This window comes from Panthera pardus, unplaced genomic scaffold, assembly GCF_024362965.1.
Source record: "Panthera pardus isolate Hobbes unplaced genomic scaffold, ASM2436296v1 HiC_scaffold_6, whole genome shotgun sequence".
Classification (NCBI taxonomy): domain Eukaryota; kingdom Metazoa; phylum Chordata; class Mammalia; order Carnivora; family Felidae; genus Panthera; species Panthera pardus.
In genome coordinates this window covers 15001262-15021390 of record NW_026526991.1, presented here as the reverse complement: position 1 = coordinate 15021390, position 20129 = coordinate 15001262, and the positions used below count along the sequence as shown (strand labels likewise).

The following is a 20129-nucleotide window of genomic DNA, read 5'->3' as shown; positions in this document are numbered from 1 at the left end:
TGTCCAGGTTGCACAGAGGCTGCTGTGGGATTGGAGCTCATGGTTGTGCCAGACCACGGCACCCCACCTACAGCCAGTCCCAAAGCAGAGAGACCTGGTTGTAGCTGGGAGGATGGACATTCAAAGGCCATCATCTTTTAGGACCCACAGACCCCTTTGAGAAAGTGAACGAACTTCTCCTCTTAGACAAATGTACAACCCACCCCAAGGTAAGAGAATTTCAGGGAGACCATAACCCCTTCACACTCATTGTTGACCATAGCTGATGATCACCTGCTCCCCAAGGAGGTTATTCCCTCCAGATCCAGAGAAGTCATGTTTGAATGTTGGTTCCCCTGTCTTTGAACTTGAGTCTCAAGCACCAGGCTGTGGCTATCCTTGGCTCCAGTAATGGAAATTCATGAGTAGTCCAAAGCTCTGGCCTGTACTAACTAAAATAACACTAAAATAACATGCTAGGACCTTCCTATTGACCCAGTTCGTTTTTATACAAAAAACAAATAATTCCAGTTTATGTGTATATCCCATACAGAGTCCTCTGAAAGAAAGAAAACCCTGGTGTATGATCTTTGCATAATAGATCATTATAGATTTATTAAATCTTAGTAATCTAGGTTTCAAAGCTTCTTTGAATAATTCTATTTTCACATGTAAATTTGATAACCCTCTAAAAAAAAAGGAGGAAAACTTCCAAGGGAAATTATTTATTCTTATTATAAAGCCTAAAGTAGTCCAAAGCTGGGTTTATACACATTAACTGTGAGTTTCATCACAGTTAACATATGTTGACCCCCTATTATTTGCTCAGCACATGCAAAATGCTTTAATATACATTATCCCATTTCATTGCTTGCCCACAGCAGCCCCTTGAGGGAGACAAGGCCATCATTATGACCTCTACGTCACAGAAGAGGAAACTGAGGTCCAGAGAGGCTCTGTGACCTGGCCAAAGTTAAACACCAATAGGTAGTGGCAGAGCCAGGACTGAAGCTCTCTGGGTTCCAGACCACCCCAGTTGCTTATACCTCAAGCAGTGTGTGAAGCAATGTTTCACATGGATGTTTGAAATGAGAACTTGCTGCCTATAATGCAGATTCCAAGAAAGCAATCCTCTGAGTACATGTAAGTGTCACTTGTACTAGAAATTAGAAAACTTTTGTCCTCCCCGACATTCAGGGCTCACTTGTGGAGATGGGTCACCTTTGTTGTGAAGCCCTCTGACCACCACCTCATCCCCTGGAACCTTGAGCTACTTACCACACTAGGTCATGATCATCTGCAGTGAGCTCTCCACAGGTAGTAGTGTTCTGAATAAGAGTCAGGGACACTGAGGACATCTGATGAGGGATTGGACCAACATTCATTGCCATGGCAACGGCTACTCAACTTGGCCTCTGACCAAATGTCTCAGCAGGTGAGCAAGCAGGAAGAAGCAAGGATGACTCAGGGCATCCCAGCCTGGGGTGAACAGGAAGATGACTCATCTATTGAGGGAAGGGAGACAGGCAGGAGGCCCGCCTTGGATGTTGGGCATCTCCATGAAGGTCTTATCTTCCCTGCAAGGCTGAGGGTTTCTGAACTGCAGGGATCAGCTCTCCATCACATCTCCATCCCACATGGAGCTCCGCACAGGACTAAGGAGTGCCCAGTGAATCTGTATTGTCCACTTAATGCCGAGTTGTGTCCTACGACAGTCCACAGTGTTTTCCAAACTGCTCATCATGGCCCATTAGCGGGTCATGAGATCATTTTTGGGGCTGCAGACCAGCATTTTTATTAATAAGATAGAAGAGAAGTGAAAAGGGAAAAAATGACAGTACGTCCTACATAGTAAGGATCATGAGGTGTTTTTTTTTTCATGGAAAACATGCAAAGTATGTATGGGGTGTGTGTGTGTGTGTGTGTGTGTGTGTGTGTGTGTGTGTATGTGTATACACTGGGCTGTGATATAAAAGGTTTTTTTATCCTGAGTCACAATCAAATGTCTGAAAAATAACAGAGAAAAATTTTAGAAAGACACTTATTTGATCAGTTTCCTGATTGTAAGAATATTACCAGTGACTGTTTATTTTCATTGTTCATCCACTTCTTCGGGATTCATCCAAAAATCACCTACTGGCATGGCCTTCTCCGCTGTGTCATCCTGTTAGGTGTGAATGGGAAACACCCAGGAACAAGTGACTGGCTCAGTGTGTCTAGAGTCACTAATTGGGCAACACGGGTCAGAACTGGTGTGTGACTGGTACCACCTCACACCTGCCCATCTGCAAAGCAGGAGTCTTTGCTGAGCCTTTGTAGTTCAAGCAGGGTGAGCAGTGGGCTTGAACTGCTGAGCTCTGCATTCTGTCTCCACTCCCCCTACCAGTTGGCTTAAGTCCCTCAGCACCTGTATATTAACACTTGTATCGTTCCCATGTTATTTTCCCATTGGCAGTCTTGTCTCCTTGGTTAGTTTATGCACTATTCGAATATGTCTTCTGCTGCTTCTGTAGCTCCAAAATGCAACCCTCTAACGGGGTTGGGAGTAGAGTAGGCACTCAATAAATGCTTCCTATTTATGGACAACTACTCATTGTTCAGATCCCTGCTAAGACACCCCTTCATTCCTCCTGTTCTCCTACAGTAGAGCATGTACTATACGGCTTCATGGTTATGTGTGTTAACGGTCTTCTCCTTCGCTTAGACTATGAGCCCACCGAGAACAGAGTGTGTGTATTCTATCCATCACCGAATCTTCAATCCCTAGCACAGCACAATACCTGCCTGCCTTGCCCATTTGATCTGCACTTGGTAGTTGTATCTGTTAGTTATCACCAAAACAATGCGGAGTAAAAAAAAAACCCACACTACCTCAAAGGCATACCAAATACATGTTTGTTTTTGTGGAGGAGCTCGAAGCTACAGGGAGGTACTAGATCTGTTCCATGTGTCTTCTCACCGCCCGTCGATTAGCAGACTAGCAAGGGAATGTTCCACTCACGATGATGGCGGAGGTACAAGAGAGCAAGTTTGGCCATACAAGCACTTTCAGGCCTTCGGTTCCATCATGTGCATTCATATACTTTCTGCTAAAGTAAGTCAGTTCGTCAAGCCCAAAGTCAAGGAGCAAGAAAGCATGCTTTGCATAGGAACTTTTGGGTGGTGAAGGGAGAAGTGAATATTTCTAAATAAGAAACCGAATTAAGTTCTCAAGCTCTTGCTAAATGCTCATGGAATGGAAAAGAAGGGAAGAAATTATTCGATTCCAGGGATTTCCCATAGGTTTTCACCATACAGTTATAAATGTCCATGGGGACTCTCCTACCTCCTGACATGTATCTCCACAGAGAAAGACAGAGTTTTGTCTAGCAAATAACAGCCCAACCACCCAGAGTTAAGTTTTCTGGGCAAATAGCGACTGCCGGCAGGCTGCTCAGGGACGCTCACGGATAGCAGCCGCATCTGGGAGGGAGAATGGGACGGTGACTGCTGGCTTCTCAAAAGGCATCTCTGAGTGGATAGAAGCCAGGCTGGAGGGGGAAAGAGTGTTCTGTTTTGTGTCCCCTAGCAATGTGTGCATGAAGATGAATACCCACACGTTTGTTAAAATCAGCAGGTCAGGATTCTCAGGAAATCTTTTAAAATAACTAGTCATCTTCTAAAAGTGATCTTCTAAAAGTCATCTTCTAAAAGTCAACTTCTAAAAGGAGTTCAGAGCCCTGGTCCCCGTGTTGGCTTTGCGGTACCAACTCTGGTGTGGTTTGAGCTTGTGCAAGGCTTTCGCGCCCCTCCTCTGCTTAACTGAAAAATAACGGCCTGTTTTCTTTCATTCTCTCTCCCCACCCGCTGCAGGGGTGCTGTGCCTGCCAGACAGCCTGAACCTTCACAGAGACCCTCAGCGGACGAACAAGCCGGGGGAAATGCCCATGTTCAGCCAGTCGGAGTTGAGGACCATCGAACAGTCCTTGCTGGCCACCCGTGTGGGCAGCATCGCAGAGCTGAGTAAGTGGATGCCGTTCTCTGGCTCTCTCCGTGCCCAAGGTGCCACTGCCCTCAGGATGGTGCTTTGTAACCAACCAGGTGACACCTTTTATTGAGCACATGCTGTGTGCACAAAACGGTGCCATGATAGCGTGGGGAAGGCAAGGGCTCGAGTCAGACAGGCCTGGTAAATTTCCTGGCTTTGTCACTGTCGTAAGTTTTCTGAGCCTCAGTTTCCTTTTCTATAAAATAAAGAAAATAGGGGTGCCTTGGTGTCTCAGTCGGTTAAGTGTCTGACTCTTGATTTCGGCTCAGGTTATGATCTCAGTTTGTGAGTTTGAGCCCCACATTAGGTTCTGCACTGACAGCCCGGAGCCTGCTTAGGATTCTCTCTCTGTCTCTCTCTCTCTCCCCTCCCCGCCCCCCGCTCCACCTCTCCCTCTCTCTCTGCCCCTCCCCTGCTGGTACTCTCCCTCTCAAAAATAAATAAACTTAGAAAAATTTTTAATAAAAAGTCAAATAAAGAAAAAATAGTACCTAACTTAAAGTATAGTATAGTTGTGATGATTCAATGAGCTAATGCCCATAGAGAGGGTTTGCCGTGGTGGCTGGCACACAGTAAATGGTCTATAAAGGGTGGCTGGTCACTGTCGATTTCCAGTGAGATCCATTAAAAGCGTACGTCCTGGGGTGCCTGGGTGGCTCAGTCGGTTAAGCGTCCGACTTCGGCTCAGGTCATGATCTCACGGTTCGTGAGTTCAAGCCCCATGTCGGGCTCTGTGCTGACAGCTCAGAGCCTAGAGCCCGCTTCGGATTCTGTGTCTCCCTCTTTCTCTCTCCTCCCCCACTCATGCTCTGTCTCTCTCTTCTCAAAAATAAATAAACATTAAAAAAATTTTTAAAAATTAAAAAAAAAAAAAAGCGTACGTCCGGGGGACGCCTGGGTGACTCAGTCGGATAAGCGACTGACTTCAGCTTAGGTCATGATCTCGCGGTTCACTAGTTTGAGCCTTGCATCAGGCTGTCTGCTGTCAGCGCAGAGCCCTCTTCAGATCCTCTGTCTCCCTCTCTCTCTGCCCCCCCACCGCCACACACATACTCTCTGTCTCTCTGTCTCTCTGTCTCTCTCTCTCAAAGATAAATAAACATTAAAAAAAAGAAATTTAAAAAATGTTTATACAAAGCATATGTCAGATCACATCTTTCCTCTGTTCAGAATCTTCCTCTGACTTTCCATCAGACCCATAGGAAAAGTTAAAGTAAGCCCTTACAATTGCTTCCAAGCCACCCCACATATCCCTTCTATTCATCCACTCTCCCCCGAGGCCCACCCCAGCCATCCTGGCCCCTTGTTTTCCCGTGAATATAGCAGGCATGCCTCAGGACCTTTGCACTTACTATTCCCTCTTCCTCAACCACTCCCCCTCCAGATAGCCATATGGCTGACTCCCTCATTACCTTCAAGTCTCACACAAAATTATGATACCCTGAAGACCCTTATCCTCCTGTATTTTTTTGTTTTTTAACAAAAGTTTCACTGAGATAAGTTTGCCTCTTCAAAGTGTGCAATTCAGTGTGTTTTAGGTACTCACTAAGGTATACCAACCATCACTACAATCAGTTTTAGAACACCAGTGTTTATCACCCCAACAGGAAACTTGATAACCATTAGCAATCATTGCCTTCTCCCTCCATCTAGCCACACTCTATATTTTTACTCATTTCCTTTTTTAAAATTATTTATCTCTGAATATATTCTTACAGAGAGTAAGTTGAGATATTTATTTTGTTCACTGATGTAATCCCAATGCCAAGAATACTGCCCGGCACATAGTACGCCTTCAAGAAATATGAAGGAGGAGGGATGGAGGGAAAGAGAGGAAGAGAGAGGGAGGGAGGGAAAGAGAGGAAGGGAGGGAGAGAGAGGAGCAGAAAGGCAGAGAGAAGGGAGGGATTGTCAGGAAGGTTGGGTGTCTCCAGTTTGAGCAGTGATTTGCCATGTTTATGCACCCTCTAATTCAGGGCTGTGCTCTTTGAGTCTGGCCATTCAGAACAAAATAATAAAACTGTATTTACTTACGATTCCGTTGATTGCCAAATTACTTGACTGTTGTGTTCCTGATGGGACCGGAGCATTGATCTCAGAAATGCTGGATTATGTCGAAGTATGAGTTGCTGTGAAGTTCTAGACAGTTCTGAACCATGAAAGATTCAGGGTCCAGAAGGCAACTTGCACCTCTTCCCAAAGGAATTCCTGTATACACAGGACAGGCACATAGCTTGCCCCTCCAGAAAGAGAAGTCGTAGCTGATTGAAGCCGTTGTGAGCCCTGTGGTCATTAGGGAGCTGATTTCCTTGCACCTGAATTTGGAAATTGTGCTTGATTCTTATCAGACCGTCACAAGATGCCACCAGTCACAGGGTCTCCAGCTACCAGTTGGCTGTTGTTCTTAAACTTTTGGGTGCCCCGGACCCTTTTGACAGTCTGGTGAAGCCTGTGGACCCTGCCTCAGAATAATATTTTTAAATGGATGAAATAAGTGGACACATTTACAATGGAGGCTGATTATATTAAAATTCAGCTACTGAGGGGTGCCTGAGTGGCTCAGTCGGTTAAGCAGCCGACTTCAGCTCAGGTCGTGATCTCACAGCTCGTGAGTTCAAGCCCCACATCAGGCTCTGTGCTAACAGCTCAGAGCCTGGAGCCTGCTTCAGATTCTGTGTCTCCCTCTCTCTCTGCCCCTCCCCTGCTCATGCTCTGTCTCTCTTCTTAAAATAATAAACATTAAAAATGAATAAATAAAATTCAGCTCCTAAATCTTTTTAATCAAAATTGCGATGGAGTCATTCTACAGTTTTATTAGCACATTATGTAACAGGATCTAGCAGCAGTTTTGATGAGTCCATTATTTTGAAGTAGTGATGTGTGTGAATGATATTTTGAAATCTTCAATAATTGGAAAGGTATAAGAAAGTGTCTGCATTTTAACAGCTCCCAGGGATTTGGTGGTAGCGGGTCCAAGCGGCCCCCAGAGTGGGGTGGTGTCTGTGTGGACATAACCTGGGAAGAGCTCCCTCACTGACTCTGCACTGGCATCCCAAAGGTTTCTCCTGGGATATGTTAAGGATCCCTCTTGGAGTCTAGCTCCTGGGCTGGGGCCCTACCGACTTCTGGCACTCTTCTAAGAAAGGATTTGCTAAATAAATCTGTACTTCACCAAAGCAGGCAGCCTACAGGAGCGGCTGGCCGCATGAACTGTTTTTAAGGACAATTTGCTCTGTAAACTAGACGCTGTCGTTCTCGTTGAATGTTGACTTTCACATACGAATTGTTGGCATACAAATGGGGTGCTGCTAATTACAAAGGGGTTTTGTACGTTCATTAAGTCAGCCCCACAGAACGTGTGTGCAGAAACACTTTGATAAGCCACCTCAGCGACTGGAGGTAATAAAATTGCCTTCTTTTCTGATCTGACTGTAATTTAGAGTGGCTTGCTCTGTGGTCTGAATCAATACAAGCCTTGCTGTCTCTGTGTACATAGAGAGCCGTTCTTCATATTCAGAGATTACTCTACCAGTGCGGATTGTAGAAACTACTGTTTTTCTGCAAGGGCGAGATGCAGTGAGTTCGTTCCCAGACATCCCTGCTCTTCTGGAATCAGGCTGCCCAGGGTCAAGGGCAGAGCCCCTACCCATGGCCTTCTCAGTAGTCAGTAATAATAATAGCAGCAGCTGATGTTACTGAACCAGGGGACTATGATAAATCCACATGAGTTATTTCCAGTGTAATGACTGTTGTCCACACTGGCAGGAATGGAGGCAAGAGGAGAATGAGCAACTTGTCTAAGATCAACCATACCCATGAGCTGGAGGGCTTGGGACTGAGCTTTTCCGCCTCGCCTCTAGACTGCCCTCCCTCTGGGAGAAGCCCATTGGATGTTTCTACATGTTACAGGTGCAGTGAGGGCTGTGTTCCAGCTCTGAGGATCTGCCATTTGCTCTGTAGGATGCATCGTGGATGCTCTCCTCTAAACATAATCGGAGGTGCAAAAAGTCGCAAAGGATTCTATCCAGATGGGGACCACCCTGTGGGCTGAGACTTCTCCCTATAGCTTCCGACCCTGCCTATAGCTTCAGAGTATCACACTAAAATTCAGAACTTGATCAATCAGTCAGGATGTCCAGAGCACTTATCTTTGTCCAGCCTATTATGGCTTGGGGCGAAAATACGTCCACTCTTTCTGGAGCACCTACCGTGTGCCAAGTGTCTGAAATAGATTAAAGGTATTCCCATTTCACAGATAAGAAACTGAGACTTGGAAGGATATGTGTCTTGCCCAAGGCCACATAGCTGGTAAGTGGCAGTTGTAATTCAAACCCAGTTTTTTCTTCCTCTGCCTTGATTCACTGTGTTCCAATTCAGCTTCGCATCACGAACACCTAACACATCACTCCTAGTGTGGGAAATCGCTGTCGCATGTCAGCGAATAACGGGATGGCACACAGCGAATGAGTCTGTGAAAAAAAGATCCGAAGAAAATGAGGGGAACTCTTGATGAAGGTCCACTCGAATATTAAATATTCTATGGAACTGGATTTTGATCTCAGAGACCTGGAACTAAACCTACGTGTGTCTAAAATATTTGAGTACAAAGCTAAATTAGGATGCTAAGAGACCCCCCAAACTAACACAGGCTGGGATTCTTTTTTAACTTTGAGCCCTAGAAAATTTACACAGTGATGCACTGAACATCACAGTTGACCTAGAGACTAGTGGGCAGTTCCTTCAGGCACTCCTTCCCTGAACCGGTGAGCAGATCTGAGGGAATTGGGTCCATCCAGTCTCTCCTAGTAAGGCCATGGGAAAAGCAGAAGTCCTGGATCGTCTTACTTTTGAATCAGCTTGCCTCTGCATTTGGCTCCATTCAATCCCTGAGGTCTTACCTCATTTCTTCTGCCTGATGTCCCAGCCTTAGCCACAAGCTCTCAATGAAACCCCATTGGAGAGTCATTAATTACAGTGTTTGCTTTCTGTGGTTTAAAGGGGAGAAAATGAGAGCCTCATTGTAAAATGCCTCTTTTTATTGTCTTTTCACACTAAACTGTGAACTTGTCGCTTCCACTCAATGAGGCAGTCAAAATGGGGCCATTAATTTACAACAGTGAGTAAAAAGAGTTTCTGGGTTATCTCTCCTCGGTATCACTAGAAAGAAAAAAAAAGCTCAGTCCTTTTTGCTTTGACAAGAGGGTTTCTCTCCTTGTTTGGAATGTAGCTGGGCTCTTTTCAGAGAGTCGTGCTGCCTCTAGCCCCTGGGGTGCACCTGTGACCCTTTCAGGTAGCAAAGTGGCCAGTGGCCTCTTGGTATTTCTCAAATACTCCACTCCACCACAGGGCCTTTGCACTGCTGCCCCTTCAGCCTGTAAAGCTCTTCCCCTGATATTCACAAAGCTCCTCTGTCACTTTATTCAGGCCTCTGCTCAAATGTCACTTCCTCAGAGAGGTCCTCCTGTGACCACCCACCTCCCCCTCCCTGACTGCTCTCTATACACTCTTCCTGCTTCAATTTTCTTCATGGCACTTATTACCACCTGACATACTGTATGTTTATTTATGTATTTTCTGTCCACGCCACTAAAACTGTAAACCCATGACAGCTGAGAGATTTTTGTTTTAATATCACTGTCCTTAGGGACTGGAACGATGCTTGGCACACAGTAGGACTCACTAAATATTTGATGAATGAATGAGTGAATGAATGGTAAGTTTCCTGCTGAATCCAGAGTTCAGTATTCTGTTGCATCTAATGACTTGGATTACACGTGGTCTTTTCATTCTTTCATTTTCAAGGGAAGGGGTTTGGGTGAGGCAGGTTAAACAGCAGTTTATGATGCTGGAGAATGCCTCTGCCTCTGTTTTCTCCTCCATGCTGTGTAACATAAGGCAAGTGACTTGGTCACTCTGATCTCTGGTTTTATCGTCTATGGAAAAAGGGTGACGATACTTTCTCTCCCAGGGTTATAGGATGTTTTGAAAACGTACTGTAGTAAGTGGCAGCTGAGTGTGGATGAGACAGAGCGGAAAGAAGAAGGTGAAGTTGCTGTCTCCATTGCTGTCTTCTGTTCAAAAGAAGCCTACCATTGGAATGTATAGCCCTTTGTCCTGGGAGATCACATCTGGCATGCAGGGGGATGGCTAGTGGGAGCTTCTCTGATAACCTGAGTCTGGCAGGTTACAGCAGCGTTTCCCAAGGGTGGGACAGGAGATGATCATAGGTGATACACAAAACACTTTTTATTTTTAGTTGCTATGAATTTTTCATGAGCACTAGAAAAATATTGGTTTCCCATTTATGGCACTGATATGAAGCTTCCTTTTACAATGAGTGAAAGAATGAGCTAATTTAAAGAAAAACATTAAGTAGATAAATTGTACCTGCAGCCCACAGATATGAGAGAAGTCCTGATGGTGATTCCCCCATGGCTGACATTTGAGAAACCTGGTTATAACTGAATTCTATAAGGTTTCTGGAACCAACTGCAGCTGCCCAAACTTAGAGCAGCTAGTGACAAGTGTGTTTGTTATTTTCAGTTCCTGAAGCTGACAGGTGAAGCAGCAGATATGTGCTCTACATACGTGTAGGGTAGTGGTTGAGATGGGGCTAGTGATTGCAGAATACTTGTGCCAATTCCATCTCCCGTGGCCAGACCTCCTCAGAGATGACCTTAGGGCCTCCAGTCAGGAACTAGGCTGATGATGTCGATGGTGATGATAATGATGACGATAATGGTGGAAGTGATGGTGGTGGTGATGGTGGCAATGATGATGGTAATGGTGAGGATGGTGGTGGTGATGATGGTGGTGGTGGTGATGATGCTGATAGTAGTGGTGATTATGGTGGTGATGGTGGCGATGATGATGGTAATAGTGATGATGGTGGTGGTGGTGATGATGCTGATAGTAGTGGTGATGATGGTGGTGATGGTGGCGATGATGATGGTAATGGTGATGATGGTGGTGGTGATGATGGTGATGGTAATGATGGTGATGGTAGTGGTGATTATGGTGGTGATGGTGGCGATGATGGTGGTGGTGATGATGGTGGTGGTGATGATTGTGGTGGTGGTGATGATGGTGGTGGTGGTGATGATGGTGATGGTAATGGTGGTGATGGTGGTTGTGATTATGGTGGTGATGATGGCGATGATGATGGTAATGGTGATGATGGTGGTGGTGATGATGGTGATGGTAATGATGGTGATGGTGGTTGTGATTACGGTGGTGATGATGGCGATGATGATGGTAATGGTGATGATGGTAATGGTGATGATGGTGGTGGTGGTGATGATGGTGATGGTAATGGTGGTGATGGTGGTTGTGATTATGGTGGTGATGATGACGATGATGATGGTAATGGTGATGATGGTGGTGGTGATGATGGTGATGGTAATGATGGTGATGTGGTGATTATGGTGGTGATGGTGGTGATGATGGTGGTGGTGATGATGGTGGTGGTGATGATTGTGGTGGTGGTGATGATGGTGATGGTAATGGTGGTGATGGTGGTTGTGATTATGGTGGTGATGGTGGCGATGATGATGGTGGTGGTGGTGATGATGGTGGTGGTGATGATGGTGGTGGTGGTGATGATGGTGATGGTAATGGTGGTGATGGTGGTGGTGATGATGGCGATGATGATGGTAATGGTGATGATGATGGTAGTGGTGATGGTGGGTGGTGGTGATGATGGTGATAGTAGTGGTGATTATGGTGGTGATGGTGGTGATGATGATGGTAATGGTGGTGTTATGGTGTGGTGATGGTGATGATGATGATGATGACATTAATGATGGAAGTGATGGTGGTGATGAAGATGATGGTAGTAAGGGTGATGGTAATGGTGGCGATGATGGTGGTGATGGTGATAAGAAAAAAGAAATACTGCTGAATATTTATTAAGCACTTAGGATATGCTAGACTTCAAGTGTTTTAAGTGATTTATATGCATTACTTCATTTAATATTATAAGGTAGGTACTATTTTTATCCACCCAATAAATCCATTAGTTTATAAAAATCCCCATTTACAGAGAGGTTAAATAACTCAGTCAAAGTCATGCAACTAGTTAGTGGCACATTGGAGGCTCAGACTCAGGCAGTCTGAGTCCAGACAGCATGTTTTTAGCCACCACACATCCTGCCCCTCCAGGAACAGGACAATGAGTGAAGCACAGTCTCTGCTCTTGAGGCTCAGTAGGGAAAGCATACTGTGCAAACAATTAACCATGAAACACGACAGAAACAAGTAACATGTTAGACTTTATTAGCAGGTATTGTGGGTACACAGGGGGGATGCTGACTGGGCGCATCCTGGAGAGCTGCATGGAAGAAGTAATACTTGGTCACAGCTTAAAGGTCTTCAGTAGTTGAGAGAATGAGGGAAAGGGCACTCCAAGGTGAGAAAAGAGGAGCAAAAGCAAGGAACCTGGAAGTGCAGGGCTAGCTAAATGATGCTCAGAGGAGATGGTTAGCCCAACCAAGGTCAGAGGTGCCCCAGCATCTTGGGGAACTAGAAAGGTGGTACAGGGGTCCAAATCATGGACCTTCTCTTCTTCATTCCCTTGTGAGTTTTCTTGTTCTGAACTTTTTCATGAGAGCTTTTGAGAAAGATGTATGGAAAGATGATACTCCAGCCTGACGTAGATGGAAGGTATACGAAAGAAAACATCACCTTGGTAAGCTTATTATCCTGATAATGCCAAGTCATGCATGCCGTAACTCAAAATTCAGAAACTATAGACAAGTCGGAAGGGAATGCCACCCACAATCCCACTAGACAGAGAAATCTTTGGTCAATATTTTGGAGGTTGTTTGGAGTGTTGGTTTTTTTTTTTTTTTTTTTTTTTGATGTTTACTCAGTGCAGAGTTTTTAAATAATGTAATCCATGGGGGAATGGAAGGGGAAAAAATAGTTTCAACCAGAGAGGGAGGCAAACCATAAGAGACTTGTGAATGCGGAGAACAAACTGAGGGTTGATGGAGGGCGGGGAAAATGGGTGATGGGCATTGAGGAGGGCACTTGTTGGGATGAACACTGGGTGTTGTATGTCAGCGATCACGGGAATCTACCCCCAAAACCAAGAGCACACTGTATACACTGTATATTAGCTAACTTGACAATAAATTTAAAAAATAATAATAATAATGATAAATAAAATATAAATAAATAACATAATCCTGATCTCACAGTATGCGATTGTGAATTTCATTTGTTTTTCAACTTTACTTAACAGGAGTATTTTTTTGTGTTATTTCAGTTCTGTGTAAACATTTTTAATGACTGCGTCCATTTATTATTTCATCACATGGATGTACCAGAGCTTATTTAACCATGCTGCTATTTTTAAACATAGATTTCTTTGTCAAATTTTGGATCCCATAAAGAAGGTTGGGTGAAAATCCTTGTGCATAAAGATTTGCTGCATTTTGGGTTCTAACACTGGGAAGGATTCCCAGAAATGGAATTACTCAGTCAGGGCATGGAGCATTCATTAACCGGATTGCCTCGGTATGGACTTGGAGCTGACCACAGCTGCATTGGGCCATCTCTGGAAGAAGAGTAGGATGTAGGGTGAGGGCACAGGCATTAGAGTCAGATAGACCCAGATTGGACTCTTGTCTCTGCCTCAGTTTCCTTATGTGTAAAATAAGATTTCTCATCCTTGGCATTATTGACATTTGGAGCTAAGTTCTTTGTTGTGGGGACTGTCCTGTCTATTGTAGGATGTTTAGCAGCATCCCTGATCTCTATCCATAGGATACCAAGTATCAGGCCCTTGGGTATGACAACCAAAAATGTCTCCAAACTTTGACAAGTGTCCTCTGGGAGGCAAAATCCCCCCAGCTGAAGATTAGTGCTGTAAAACTGGTCTAACATAACACATGCTTTGTAGAGCCCATGAAGATTAGAAACAGTGCCTGTGAGGTGCTTACTCACTGTCCCTGGCCCAATGTAGGTGCTCAGTGAATGGCACCAGTTACTACTGTTCATAACAATAGTGACAGTGACATTTCCCACACTGGATGCTACAGAGATGACACCCAAGAGGACACCCAGGATCAGCTTGGAGGCCACACCCAACTCTCAGAGTCTCTGGGTCTTTGGTTCTTTGGCCAAGCACCCAGCAGTTTACTGTTCTCCTTCCAGAGGTTACCATGCATCCTACGATTTAGAAACAGAAATGCTCCTCAGATTTTCCTAATGGGGGCCTTTCTCCCTTCATTTCTTCCCCCTTGCTCCCCCCCCTGTTGTTTGCAGCTCAGCTTTCCTCCTGAAGGACTGTGAGTGATGTGCTGAGTCAGTTATTGGGGAGCCCAAGTCCTTCCACCTGCACCCCCCCTGGGAGTGAGGGGGGCCCTCAGACCCTGCCTCTTAAGTGCAAACTCACTGGAAATCCAGCATCTCTGAAAAGTTCACCCAATAGGTTTTTGTGGGTTTTTTTTTTAACTTTTTATTTAAATTTTAGTTAGTTAACATACAGTGCAATATCGGTTTCAGGAGTAGAATTCAGTGGTTCATCACTTACATACAACACCCAGTGCTCCTCACAACAAGTGCCCTTCTTAATACCCATCACTCATCTAGCCCATATCCCACCCACCTCCCTCCATCAACCCTCAGTTTGTTCTGTACCATTAAGAGTCTCTTGTGGTTTGTTTCCCTCTGTCTTTTTTACCCCTTTCCATATGTTCATCTGTTTTGTTTCTTAAATTCCACGTATGAGGGAAATCATATGGTATTTGTCTTTCTCTAACAGACATATTTTGCTTAGACTCTAGCTCCATCCATGTTGTTACAAATGGCAGGATTTCATTCTTTTTGATGGCTGGGTTATACTCCAGTGTATATACATACCACAGTCTTCTTTATCCATTCATCAGTCTATGGACATTTGGGCTCTCTCCATAGTTTGGCTATTGTTGATAGTGCTTCTATAAGCATTGGGGTGCATGTGCCCCTTCGAATCTGTATTATTGCATCCTTTGGGTAAATACCTAATAGTGCAATTGCTGTGTCATAAGATAGTTCTATTTTTAGCTTTTTGAGGAACCTCCATACTGTTTTCCAGAGTGGCTGCACCAGTTTGCATTCCCATCAACAGTGCAAGAGGGTTCCCCTTTCTCCACATCCTCACCAACACTCGTTGTTTCTTGTGTTGTTAATTTTAGCCATTCTGACTGGTGTGAGGTGGTATCTCTTCATGGTTTTTATTTGTATTTCCCTGATGTTGAGTGATGCTTAGCATCTTTTCATGTGTCTGTTAGCCATCTGGATGTCTTCTTTGAAAACGTTGTCTATTCATGTCTTTTGCCCATTTCTTCACTGGATTCTTTGTTTTTTGGGATGTTGAGTTTGATAAGTTCTTTATAGATTTTGGATCCTAACCCTTTACCAGATTTGTCATTTGCAAATATCTTCTCCCGTTCTGTAAGCTGCCTTTCAATTTTGTTGTTCCCCTCACTATGCAGAAGACTTTTATCTTGATGAGGTCCCAGTAGTTCATTTTTGCCTTTGTTTCCCTTTCCTCTGCCTAAATGTGAGACAGGAAGCCATCAAGGTCCTAGAGGAGAACACAGGCAGCAGCCTCTTTGACTTTTGGCCATAACAACTTCTTACTAGACACATCACCAGAGGCAACAGAATCACCCAGCAGTTTTTGAGAGTCCCCAGGTAGCATCTCACATATAGCCATCCCTTCCTCCGGCCTTGCTGTGGCTCACTCTGAAATCTTGGCCTCCCATGAATCTGTGTGAAACCTCACACTTTGCCCCTGCCCACAGCTAGGGCCACCTTTAAGGACCCTGACATCACAGCCAAGGGCAGAACTGGGAAGTCTGCAATACTTTCCAAAGCTGCTGGCCGTTGACCCTGTCTGCCATGGCCTCTGTGCTTGTCCCCACTCTGTGCCCACCAAGGATGTGGTTACTGACAGATGCCAGTTAAACATGGGCTAAGCTTTTCTGCCAAAATTCTGGATGTATCCAAGTCAGCCATGATCTCTGGAGCTCCTGATGAGCTACCAGTGAATGAAGACCCCTTCTCTCCTGTCATCATGGAGGCAGTGTGATGTAGTGGCTAAGAGGCCCAAATCAGAGTCGTTTGAAGCTCAGTTCTTGCACTCAGTAGCAGTGTGACTTAGCCAAATGATTTCCCTGGACTCAGCTTCCTCAACTGTAAAATAGACATGCTATCAGGACCTACCTCACTGCGTTGTGTGGCACCTAAAGGGTATCATGTGTATAAAGCTCTCAGAAGTGTCGTGCCCACAGGAGCACCAAATGTCTGTCTGCTGTTGCCCATCAGAGCCTCATCCTCTGGCCCCAGAGCCCAGCTGCTTGGCTTCTACCCACTTTCACAGCTTTCCAAGAAAAGCTCTTTCAGCTCTGCCATCGCCTGGGCTGGAATTCTGATTTGAGAGACCAGGCTTCTGTTGGTTCCATAACCAGCTTCCTGCCTATACGTTGCTGGTTACTTATGTGCCCCTCCAGGCTCTCTTCCCTTAGGGCAATTTATCTTCCAAGAGGCTGCGGGGTCATTTATGCGGATTGACCCATCAGCCCCCACACCCTCCTGCAGACCAGTCGGACTCTGAGACCCCTCAGCTGGAAGCTCTACTCTGTCAGCAGAGGCTGACCAATCTCCTGAGCCCCGGCCCATGGACTCCGCAATGGCATATGTTTTGGGAGATTTGGGATTTAGCCCTCAAACACTTCACCAGAGTTTTTCAAAGGCCACGCCCTGAGGTAGATTCTAGATAAGTGCCTTTATGGAGGGACTGTGGTGTAGTGACAAAGAACATGAGCCCTGGAGGCCTAGTTGGAGTCACAGCCTGCTACTTCCTGAGTGACACCTGGGCCAATTGCCCCTTGCCTTGATTTTCCCATCTCTGAAGTGGGTGTATGTCCCATATGGTTCTTATATAATTAAACTGGAAAGTGTATAAGTGGCCTGGTAGCAGGTTCTCAATGTATCGTGGTTCCCAGTTCTGCTGCCACTTCCATCTACCTCATATCATCCTCCTCATCAGAAAAGTCAACACATTGTCATTGTGCCCAATCCCACCCTGGACCCGCCATCCTGTTGTTTTCTTCCAGACTCCTGCTCAGCATTGGCCGACTGGGCTCTTACATTGCCAGTGCTTACAGCTGCCCCTTACGAGACAGACTGACATGACCAGCCTAGAAGCAGGCTTCTGGCTTCCTTTTTCCCTCCCTCCTGAGGAGCCTGTTTCTAAAAGATGAAAGGGTAGAGAGAAGAGGGAAGAAGAAGCAGTTAAGGACCTAACTGCACCCCAAACACATGCCTGGGGTGAGCAGCTTTGTAGCATTGATTCCTAATGATGTCAACCCCAGCATGAAGCTGCAAGTCAGGCACTGGGTCAGGGCATGGGCTGGACTGTCCCTGCATGTCCCAGGCACCCACCTTCCCGTCTTGCCATCCAGAGAGAAGGAAGAGCAGTGAGCCTAAGAGAGCTGCTTATTTGGTGCCAACAGTGTGCCAGGCATTTCCTCATTCTGCGTGTGACCCTCACAACCACCTGATGGGGGCGTATCACTTCCCACCAGAGAGGTTAAGCAACTTGCTGGGCTGTGCACAGATGAGTGGCAGAGCTGGGATTTGAATCCCTTCCCCTGCCTCTTACCTAACTTTGAGCACTGGTTCTCCATATTTTCCACCTGCAGGTCCCTTTGGGGTCTTCCCTGTCCACCTACTTCTAAAAGAGAATTTCCTTCTCTGACTCTTTTTTTTTTTTTTTTTTTTTTTTTTCAGTTTCTTGGGCATATTTTCCTGCTGTGGGGAATGGATGGAGACAGGAGGGTCAGGCTCTGAGCTAGGCATGGTAAGATGCAGGGGGGAGTAGGGAAGCAACCCCCCACTACTCTCTGTTCAACCCCTGCATCTGCTTGCCGTCCAGATATTAAGCGTAGTGGGTTGTACTCTGGTTAGGTTGACCTGCTAAGGCCTCAGGACTCTGACAACATGGAAGTTTCTTTTCCTCTGAAAACCCCTATAAGAAATAGTGGCCACTTGGAATCTTGTCTCAAGAAGGATTTAGAGGCTACATCTACACTTAGTGCATGAGAGCTCTGCAATTGATTAACCATGTCTGCCATGGACATGGAATGGAAAGGGGAATATTTGCCATTTCTACCCTTAGCTGAGACCTCATCTCCATAGTTGACTCCCCTAAGGGGGATGAATGGCCCTGTTGTCAATCTTTTGAGGAAGTGGCCTCACTTTCTTGGCTTTGGACTTTAGGTCGAAGTGTCATGTTAAAAGATACAGCTGGATGACAAAGAAGTGGTAGACTCTGCAGGCCTGGTTTCAGCTGGGCAGTGAAGGATTGGGGATGGGGAAGACAGTCTCCTTCCCTCACCAGGGGCTGCCTGGACAGAGTAGAGGGACAGTAAATTCCAGCAGGAGTTGATGTTTCAGTCTTAGTGTGAGAGCAGAATTCCTTCTTCAACGTCTTTTCTCTTAAGGCCTTCAGCTGATTAGATGAGGCTCGCCACCCACATTTTGGAAGATAGTCTGCTTTTCTCAGAAGTTACTGATTTAAAGGTTAAAGGTTAATGTGAAAAATACCTTCACAACAACCTACAGATTACTGTTTAATCCAACAACTGGGTACCATAGCCTCACCCAGTTGACACATAAAATTAATCATCACAAATATATCAGTTGAGTGTTTCCCAAAGTGTGCAACACATGCTACTGGATGAGTGGAACAGAGAAGTACATTCAATAACATGGGTCATGGAGTGATCCTTTTAAATTCTATTTTATTCACTCATATGTGGAATTTAAGAAACAAAACAGATGGACATATGGGCAGGGAAAAAAAAGGAGAGAGAGAGAAGCAAACCCTAAGAGATTTTTTTTTCCCATGAGAGACTCTTAACGATAGAGAACAAACTAAGGGTTGATGGAGGGAGGTGGGTGGGGGATGGGCTAGATGGGGGATGGGTATTAAGGAGGGCACTTGTGAGGAGCACCAGGTGTTGTATGTAATTGATGAATCACTGAATTCTACTCCTGAAACCAATAGTACACTATATGTTAACTAACTAGAATTTAAATAAAAATTTGGAGGAAAAAATAAAAAATGAAAAATTCTATTTTAATTCTCCTTGCTTCAAGAAGAAAGGCTCTATTTGGTATGAACCCCTAACACTTCTCTAACACTTGTTGTTTATAACAAAAAAAAAAAAAAACAGTATGAGAATTCAGCTATAAATTAATTACATGGTTTTGTTTTCGTTGAATTAACTTTTATAGTGATCTTCTGTTTATGGCAAGGGATACTGATCATCCATTTATAAGTGACAGAACATTTCCTTCAGACCCATACTTAAAAAAACTAAATGAATCCATTTAAAATTAAGTAAATGATGGCACAGATGATGCTTGGATGTAGTTGCACTTGAGAAGGTGGTATAAAATGGCCCAAGTTTGGGGAACACCATCTCAGCCTAGAAAAGACAGGAATTTCAGACCCAGCCAGCCTCCCCACAGGAAGATCCTCCCTGTGCGGCCAGCCTGGGGGCATGCAGATTGGTCTGATGAAGGAGAAGGCTCCTTCCCTTTGGACAAAGCAGGGGAAAGACTAGAGTGTTCCCAGGACTTCCCAGTGCTGGGAAGAGTAAGACAAAGCCCCCGCCCTCAAGGAGCATGGTTCAGTGCATGGATTCTGGAGCCAGACTACCTGAGTTCAAATCCTTGCTCTGCCACGTATGGCTGCTGTGTACCCTTGAAAAGTTGTTTGACCTCTTTGGGCCTCTGTTTCCTCATCTGTAAAATGGGTATATGAAGGTACCCACTTTAGGGTGCTATGAGGATTGATTGAAGTACAATATAGTAAGTGTCATTTAAGACTGAGTTTCTATCATTGGGAAAGACTGACAAAGAAATGGCAATCCTAACACAGTGCTCTAAATGCTGTGATAAGAAAGTATAGTGTGATAAACACACAGGGAGTGGGAGAGATTCCAGGAGGACTTCTTTGAGAAGTTAATACATAAGCTCATACCTGGATGATCAGTAGGAATTAGCCTGGAGAGGAGGAGAAAAAGAATATTCTAGATAGAGGGAATAGCATATGCACAGGCTC

At 45.1% G+C, this 20129-nt stretch overlaps 1 protein-coding gene across 3 annotated transcripts in view; it reads left to right on the top strand.

Annotated features, from left to right (window-relative positions):
* Positions 1–20129, top strand: part of ABTB3 (ankyrin repeat and BTB domain containing 3) — a 315349-nt gene that overhangs the window by 178632 nt on the left and 116588 nt on the right. For all 3 annotated transcript variants that reach the window (XM_053895843.1, XM_019446694.2, XM_019446693.2), the window contains exon 2: positions 3832–3981. In XM_053895843.1, the coding sequence (XP_053751818.1) occupies positions 3832–3981 (150 nt within the window). The remainder of the gene's footprint in view (positions 1–3831; positions 3982–20129) is intronic.